The following is an 8,936-nucleotide window of genomic DNA, read 5'->3' as shown; positions in this document are numbered from 1 at the left end:
GGTTCGGGTCGGGTATAGAGCCGGGAATCTAAAACCGGGTATTTGAATACCCTATTTTCGCGTATTGATAAAACCCTATTTTTGGGTTTTTCGGGTTTTTTTTTGTGTATAGATTGAATTTTTTAAAAGGTTGCACTTTTTAGGGGTATTTTTCAGGTACTTTTAAAGTATTTTTCAAGTATTGGAAAAACCCGGTTCCGGGGGTATGGAACCGGTTCGGGTTTTCAGGTATTACCGTGTACAAATCGGGTCCGGTTCGGGTTCGGGTTTTACTACCGAAATACATACCATATCCGTTACCTAACACGTCATTAGTTGGTAACCTGTTAACATGACAAGTACTTGCACAAAATGAAACAAAAAGAAAATAAAAATTGAAAGTTGAGTGTAATAAATTTGAGTGCCTTGTGAGGGTTAGGGAAGGAGTAGAAAATTCGGTTACAATTCTATAAAGTTGCCTCTTAATCTAATTGGTTAGTTAATCAAGTTATAAAATATGGTGATCTTTTGAGCTTACTAAAGAGTTGGTGACTTAATTATCTAAATAAAAAAAAATAAAAAAATAAAAAATATATCTTGATAGGATCATTGTGATTCAGCCTATCAAATCTACTATCACCTAACACTCATATTTACATTCACACACTCTAAAAACACGAGTCCCATTTACATATTCCTTTCCTCATCCAACCGAAGGATAGTCACAACCTACAGCTGTTCATCAGGTCTATACCTTAAACCACAAATTTGAACCATGGTGATTCAGTTCTAACAGTAAATCCAACACAAACTTGCTTTTTTTACTTGAAATTAAAAATATAAACCCAAAACAACTTCATTTCATTCTGGAATACATATAAAACTAAAAGAAACCATTATGGTTTGGTTTATATTACAAGACACACAGAGAAAAGAGTTTAAATACAACCTCGGGGTACTTCTGTGACTTCATAATTAGCAAACTTTATGAGATCAATCTTATTTTTATGTCACTGCCGATGCCCTTCAGGAAGGGTAACTACCTTGTGGAAGGGCACATGTCTCTGAGGCAAGGATCCGTCTTCCTCGTCATCATCAAATTCAAGAACATAACTGCCCAACCAATAGAAACCAGTGTAAGAGTCGATGATAAACAAAATGACATGTCATTGATTTTCATGGTCAAACAAGGCATTGCTCGATCCAAGATTTTGTAAAAACAGATACTTTTGTTGTTCTTTTAGAGCACAGATTTTCCATCCAAGTTGACTTCTTTGACCATAAAAGTCAATATATATCTTTCATAGAACAGATAGAGTTTCAACTTACTCATCAGTTTTCCTCTGTAGATTTTCACATCAGGTACAGAAACAACAGCAAGCAAATGGCAACAAAACATTAGTTCAACGTCACTGATATCATATATAAGCGTCAACAGAAAGGTGTTTACCTTGCGAGTATTGACAACAGTTGCTTTATACAGAGCAGTTGTTCCAGGATAGACTGCCAACACATGTTTTCCAGGAGGGAAATCTTGAGCAGTTGATGGATCATTTCGCTTCGGGAAAGGAATAATATGTGACATTGGCAGCTTGTAATTCCTAAAATATCATTTAAAATATCATTTTGAGTTAAAAATTATTAACATTGATCTAAGCATAAACAAATAAACAATATATACCTCTGGCCAGCTGGTTCTTCATCATCACCTGGTTCCTCATCAAGAACTTCGAATCTGCATAAAGTCACAAGTCATATACACAGACACTAAAAACATCAAAAGTCACATAACAAACTGCTACATATGCACTTAATCCTTCCAACATATGAAATGTGTTATAAGCTATCATCAGTCAAAGAAAACGCATGTACTTACTCTCGTGTTTCCCTATCAAAGTGAATAACTTTGACAATGACCCACTCATCTTTATCAGCATCCTCCTGAGTTACCCTAGCAGCAACCTGGCAAAGTTGCATTCACGAGTTAAATTCATCGTACATTCGATCACAAAAAGAGTGAAATTACCTGTTCGCCCTTTAAGCTTGCAAGATGATCAAGATGGTTTCTAAGAGAAGGAGAAAGCCTTGGTACATCTGGATCAGCTTTCATTCTTTTCTTCTTCTGTTCATTACCTTCTGCAGTATAAAAAACCTCATAAAGCTTTCGGAAGAGAAAATATACCAATATTAAATAAATAAAAGAAAAGAAAAAGAAAAAGAAGAAAAGGTTTCATTATGCATATTACCACCCATCCTTCTCCTTTGTTGTCCGGGAGGTCCAGAAGGTATCAAAGCATCTAACTGAATTAACAACTGACTAGAAACACTGCACTCAAATAAAATTAGAAAATATTTTTTAAGAATAGTTGTTGAACAAAACAAAATATGAATTGAAAAGTTTAAACATTGTAAAGACATACGCTACTTCATTTTCTGAAAGTTCTTTTGCTTGAATGTAAAGCATTTTAAGGCGTGAAAGAGAATTATCACCGGGCTTTTCCACCACCTCGGGAGCTGCAAAAGTTTCAGAATTACAATAAAAATATATTTATTATTTAACTATCCAAAACACCACATTTTGGGATTTTTTTAACATAGTAAGCTACTAACTCCAAGCATAAAAATCAAATACGCAATTTAGGTATATTCGTATAAAATCACCAAACTTAAGTAAGAAGCAGATTTTATTCAATCGGTTATATCCATCATAGATATAGAACCCTAGATAACAAAATTAACAAAAAGTTAAAAATAGTAGAGTATGATACTCACTTGATTGCAGTTTTTTATGCATCTTGTTGATTTCAAGGAGTATATCCTCTTGATCTTTCCTTAAACGATCAAGCTCCTTTGATTGATCTAAGATTCCAGAAATATCCGGCGAGGACATATTGTTCCTCTTATTTCAAGAACTTACAAAGTTTTTCTCACGATCTTTACACGTGCTGCAAAAGTGAAGCAATGGTGTTACAAACAGCAAAGTAATTAGATGCAGATGAAAGGGAATATGATTATCATAGAACAGAGATATTATTGTTGTGAACAAAAAGTTATAATAGACGGAAAAGGTACTAAATATAGTAGAGAGAATTTCATACATACGCCCAAAAACTTATTAAATATCATATATACCCAATCCAAACTTAAAAAGAAGCCACCCGACAGCGGCAAAGGTTGCTTCAGAGTGTGCTCTGCGTGAAGCGGAAAAGGGGGAATAGTCACAGCGCAAAGGGGACAGCGGAATCTAAGCCCACACCAGATGGGGAAAAGCGAGGAAATAAAATTCAGCTGGACTTAAAGGAGAGGACTAGATCTTTCGTCAACCACTTGATTTGCTTATCATGAAGCTATTTTTAGATAGCAAGCACTAGCTCGGTGCGATTTCATAAAAAGCAATTGTATATATCCTTACAAACTAGTTAAAATATCAAATTTACTCACTTTAATAAAAACAATCCAGAATATGACTAATCTTTCCTTATTCTACTCAAACTTTGAATTTACATATGTGCCCATTTTAACTTAATTTTCATACTCACCTATCAATAAACAACAGATTCACCTATTTTAATAAAAACAAATCATTTTTCTTTATATCGACTTTTTTTCACGAGTTGACATTTATTATGTGTAAAATATTATATTTCCATCCTCATCAGTATCTTTAACTAAGTATCTTGTTATTGACTACTATGATAATACTTCATTGCATTGCGAAATTAAATATACACTTACATCAATGAAATTGTCTTATGTGTCCAAATTAATCTAAAATATTTTTTTTTGGCATATCATGACATCTGATCACTAAATATATTAACTAATTAATAATCTCATTTCTTTGAACCCTTTCTTCTTGAAGTAAATAAAATACAAGCATAAAAGAAAAATATTTTACATTTAAAAAGTGTTTTAGCTCAATTTCACAATCTCAACGAATCAATTTGTCATCATTAGTTGTATCTCGGTTTTTACGACTGTTTAAACCATATAAAGTTAAACTGAAATAAGATAAATATATTAATATATTTAAGAGGGGTAAAATGGTCATAAACTAAAAATTCAGTCAAAAAGGTATATATAATATTTATTTTAAGTTTCTATGGGGTATATATGATATTTCACAGGTTTTGTAGAGATAAATATGAAATTCTCCCAAAATAGTAGTGGTAAACTACCTAAAACAGAAAGTGGTGGTAAGAACTACAGTAGTAATAAATAAAATAGTTAAGTAGCATGTTAAACTGACCTGTATTAATATGATCCCTCAGTCTCTACAAGTATCATGCGAAATAAACAGAAACCTTGATATAAAAATACTTAATTGATCATTAATAATGAAATTTCCTTTTAATAATGGTAATATGAAAATAAAGTTGAACCCACAAAAACAATTTAAAACATCAAAATTTCGTAATCATAACTCATTTTAGTTTGGCAGAAAAGGAATGCTGCCACTATACGAAGATGTCACTGCAAAGTTTATAGTTACGTTTTATAATAGTTATATAAGAGCAAAAAATACCGTCTTTCTAACAATTTCATATCGTACTTCAGAATGCGAACAGCTTGTTTTTTTAACTGTCAAAAGATCATTTCATTCAAACCAAATTTCCTTAATTTATCATAGTCATCTAAAATGCATTAAAATTAAGATTCGTTGAAGTTACAAAACCGCACGCGTTTGTCAAATTGTCAAACTTTCACCACGTTACCACAGGAAAATAAATCTAGAACCAAAATCGTTTGTTTTTTTAGCCAATTAGCTATTTTATCTGAAATTTATGGTGCCAACAAAGAGACAAAACATCCATTAATGTATGTGAAAACAAAGGTAAACATTAACTTGATTCTTGAGTGTGTTCACATACTATGGATTAATATAGTTTTAAGACCAAAGATTTAAGCTTTTAAAGCATTAACTCACAATACACAAAAACCCGTTAATCATTAGGGACACATAAACAATCAAAAGGGCTAACAAACTATATAAAGGTCAACTGTTGGTCAAATTGAGCTAATTGCAATGTGAACCCTAGTTTTAATTTCACAAAAACCCTAACTTAATTCCAGCATATTCTAAAAACCCTTGATTAATTCATAATAATAATAATAAACAAAAAGCCACATTATGAAGTTGCATATTAGATACGAATGATCCATTGGATACAAATAATAAACATAAAAGAATCGGAAGAGAAGAGCAATACTCACGTACCGTAGATCAATTGTTCACGTTTCCAAGTAGATCTTGCTTAAAATAATAATCGGTCGAGAGGGTTTACACCTGAAAATTGCACAGATTTATCGATGGTTTGGTGTTTGATGAATCTATTTGTTCTTCATATTTTTTTTTTTTTTTTAAAAAGAAAGATTGAAGGTTTGGGAGAGTTTTTATTTTGGAATGATTATCACAAGTTCATCAATAATTAAGTTGCTGATTTTATTTTAGAAACAATAAGTAAATGATTCGGGTTGGTCAGGTTTGAGTTATTTAACGTTCGGAATTTTTGGGTTGGGGTATACTGGTTCGGGTGGCTTCGGATCCGGGTAAAATGATAGCCATAAATAAGCTCGTAAACTAACTGAACGTTCAGTGAACTGTTCGTGAACCGTTCGGCGGAAAGTTCGTTTATATTTATTTATTTAATAAACAAACAAAGATGAACACATGTTCCGTTTGTTCATTTGTGTTCACGAACGTTCGTTTATTTATGTTCATTTATGCATTAATATGAAATAATTTAATATTATTTGGATGAGCCATCTGCTTAAAGATTTTATATTTGTTAATTTGTGTTCATTTAAATTTGTTCATATATGTTCATTATGTCCGTTTATCTTTGTTCAGTTATGTTGTTTAGATTTTAAACAAACGAACATAAACAAACACAAATGTTCATTTTTTAAAATAACGAACATGAACATAAATATTTGTTCTATTAAGTGTTCGTGTTAGTTTAAAGTTAAATGAACGGACATGAACATGCCCTTGTTCGTGTTCGTTCGATTCATTTACAAACTTTCATTATTCACATTGATGAATACACTCGTCTCAATCTCTAGGCTATGCCAATTTTATTTGTGTTCGTGAACACATTTATTTCCTTAATGAACAAACACAAACATAAAATCTCGTTCGGTAAGTGTTCGTGAACATATTATTTCCTTAACAAACGAATATGAACAAGACCTTCTTTGTGTTCGTTCGGTTCATTTGCAGGCCTAGGCCCATAGATGATGGTGTTTGATTTCTGGGTCTTACATATCTATCCATTTAGCAAAATGTGGTATAAACGGTTTCCACTGAAAAATTCATATTAGTAGCCGAAGCGACAGACTCCCCTACTATATTACAATGCTCCGCTCCTTAAATACTAGTTGTTTTGGAGAATATGAGTCGAAGCAATACCAAGAATACTTCTAGGGTCTGTTTGGTAAGGGGTAATGGAATGGGCTATGGAATGGAATGAGCGAAGGGATGGAATAAACGAGGTAATGGAATGTTTCATTACCATTCCATTGACATATTTGGTTACAATGTGGGAATTAAATAAATTATTAGTTTTTGGTAAGCTAGAAAAAAACGGAATAAAATAAAAATGGTAGTGAGTGGCGATGGGCGGGAACCGGAAGCAATTGTTGGTAGTGGTAGGTGGTGGTGGTGGCGGCGGCGGTAAGCGACGGGTGGCGGGCTGTGATGGCCGAATGGTGTGTGGTGGTAGTGTGCGGCGCCGATAGGTGGTGGAGGGTGGTGGCAGGCGGCGGAGGCGGTTGGTGGTGGTGGAAGGCGGTGGAGGCTGGATGGTAGTGGCGAGCGGCGGAGGCGGGGATGGGTGGCAGAGGCGGGTGGTGGTGGTCGGCGGCGGAGGTGGCAGTGGGTGGTGGCAACGGTAGAGGCGGTGGTGGTAAGAGGACAATGGGTAGTGGTGGTGGGAGGGTGGTGGAGGTGAAATAATGTGAAAGAGGGATGGAATGAAAAAAAACAAGGGGGGTGGATGGAATGAATTTGAGGTGTTTTAGAGGGAATGGAATGGACATGGTAATGAGTGATTCCATTCCATCGATCATCCAAACACCTTTTTTCATTCCATCGTCATAGTCCATTCCATTTCGCCTCTCATTCATGCATACCAAACGCTACCTTAGTTTTATGATATTTGGAGAGAAGGTTCACTAAGGTGTTGTTTGTTTTTTAGAAAAAGGTCTGCACGGCCTCTTTTGTTTGCACCGCGCAGACCACACGCAGACTGTTTGTTTTCTCGAAGACGTTTCATTAAAAATCGTCTGCGTGAGCTCTTCTTGGTACGTACTGGCTTGGCACATCCACTTCTAAGATCTTCCAAGGTCTGCAGAGGGTTAAACACCACTAAAAACCAACACCCACTGACCACCAACACCAATCGCTTGCCACCACCACCGTCTACCACCACCACAGTCCACCAACACCCACTACCATCGTTTTCTACCACCGCAACCACCCACCCACCATCGTCCACCGTGCATCACCACCACCACCACCCATTATCTACCACTACCGTCCATCACCACCACAACGCACCATCTGCTACCACCACCGTCTACCATAACCGTCCATCACCACCACCCACTGTCCACCACCTACCACCACCACCACCACTGTTCACTACCATTACCACCGTCCACAACCACCACCCACTACCACAATTTTTACACCACCAACAATTTATTTTAATAATCTATAAATGTTAGAAAACAAATAGTCTTCTTGTTGCAGATTGCAGAGGTTTAGTCCACCTCTTCTTCTACAGATGTTTGCAGATGTGGTCTGCAGACTGCAGACATTTTATCTATGAAAAAACAAACAGCACCTAGGAGATCTAGGGGAAGTAATTTGACTCGCTCACATCCATATTATGAATATTTGAAATCCATATTGTGCATATAATTAAACGGGCTAATATATAACGATGATCTTGAGTTTGTTTAAAAAGTACTAATATAAGGAAGTTTGTGAGGACGAGACTAATTTAAAGGTCATGTATGAAGAAGCGACTATGTATAGTTGGTTTGGGTAAGTAAGGGCTTTGGACATGAAATTTGGACGTAGATCTTGTGCTTGAAAGTTTGTCAAAGCACCCAGGGCCGTCTCCGAGAATACAAAAAAAAAATTAAGGCCTTGGACATAAAAAACAAATGGCCTTAAAATACAATACAAAAGGTTTTTTTATAGGAAAATGAACTAACAAAAGTACTTAAATTAATCGTGTTGCTCTTTTGGCATTTTTGGAAGCAAAACCCTCGATTAAATCTTTGTAATCTATGGTCTCTAAAAACATCGTTTTCGATAGAGGTAATCGCCAATCTATTGGGCCTTTCTTGGGACATTGATGATCGTAAATAGGTCTTCAACAACTTCAACTTTGAAAAACTTCGTTTTGCCGATGCCACTGTTACCGGAATAGTCAACAACACTCTATATGCAACTAATGCATTGGGGGTAAGAATCCACCTGTTTCATATTGTTTAAAGCATCAAAAGAATTAATAATTTGACAAGGTAAAAAATAATAAAAATAACGCATTTGTATAAACGGACCTGCTTCAGATTGTTTAAAACATCTAAAGCACTTATAGCATCACCAGGTAAAAAGGTCTCAAACAACTTCAACTCTCCGTAAAGTTCTTCAGCATCGATATCAGACTCTTCACCATTCTTCAATGCATCTTGAATACAATAACAACGCGATTTAAGATCTTTTTCTCCAAGTTCCTTCAACTTTTTAGGAAACAAAAAACCAAATAGTTTTTCGTATTGTTGGTATTGTTCAAATCTTTTTTCGAGAGATGAAATCGCTTGATCAACGATACATAAAAAGTAATTGACTCTAAAATCTTCATCTGCTGAAAATAAAACATCTTCTCCATTTGAAGTCTCCCCAAATTGTTTTTCCTTCGAATCGGACGCCTTTGATTGAA

At 35.1% G+C, this 8,936-nt stretch overlaps 1 protein-coding gene across 2 annotated transcripts; it reads right to left on the bottom strand.

Annotated features, from left to right (window-relative positions):
- Positions 1-682: 682 nt before the first annotated feature.
- On the bottom strand, positions 683-5,363 carry LOC143568463 (SAGA-associated factor 29 homolog A-like). 2 transcript variants are annotated; one of them, XM_077054616.1, is made up of 9 exons: positions 5,198-5,363; positions 2,752-2,924; positions 2,400-2,493; positions 2,226-2,305; positions 2,006-2,112; positions 1,856-1,941; positions 1,661-1,714; positions 1,416-1,580; positions 683-1,092 (listed from the first exon to the last, which is right to left on the bottom strand). In XM_077054616.1, exons 2-9 carry the CDS (start codon positions 2,867-2,869, stop codon positions 990-992), a joined length of 807 nt encoding a protein of 268 aa, XP_076910731.1. In that variant the 5' UTR covers positions 2,870-2,924; positions 5,198-5,363; the 3' UTR covers positions 683-989. The 2 variants fall into 2 exon arrangements, with proteins under 2 accessions (XP_076910731.1, XP_076910730.1); XM_077054615.1 differs by having other exon boundaries at positions 689-1,092; positions 2,006-2,115; positions 5,198-5,359.
- Positions 5,364-8,936: the final 3,573 nt, after the last annotated feature.

Source organism: Bidens hawaiensis, unplaced genomic scaffold (assembly GCF_021521415.1).
Source record: "Bidens hawaiensis isolate Kalapana, Puna unplaced genomic scaffold, B.hawaiensis_p1.1 tig00023994_1, whole genome shotgun sequence".
In the NCBI taxonomy this organism is placed as follows: domain Eukaryota; kingdom Viridiplantae; phylum Streptophyta; class Magnoliopsida; order Asterales; family Asteraceae; genus Bidens; species Bidens hawaiensis.
Note: the sequence above shows the minus strand (reverse complement) of the source record. Positions and strands in the feature narration are given on the sequence as shown.

Bases quoted from the DNA above. Each gene is read 5' to 3' on its own strand.
- LOC143568463 (XM_077054615.1), bottom strand. From the start codon at position 2,869: ATGTCCTCGCCGGATATTTCTGGAATCTTAGATCAATCAAAGGAGCTT. The intron at 2,494-2,751 runs GTGAGTATCATA...AAACTTTTGCAG, and splicing joins GCATAAAAAACTGCAATCAA to CTCCCGAGGTGGTGGAAAAG. The intron at 2,116-2,225 runs GTAATATGCATA...TTTATACTGCAG, and splicing joins ACAAAGGAGAAGGATGGGTG to AAGGTAATGAACAGAAGAAG.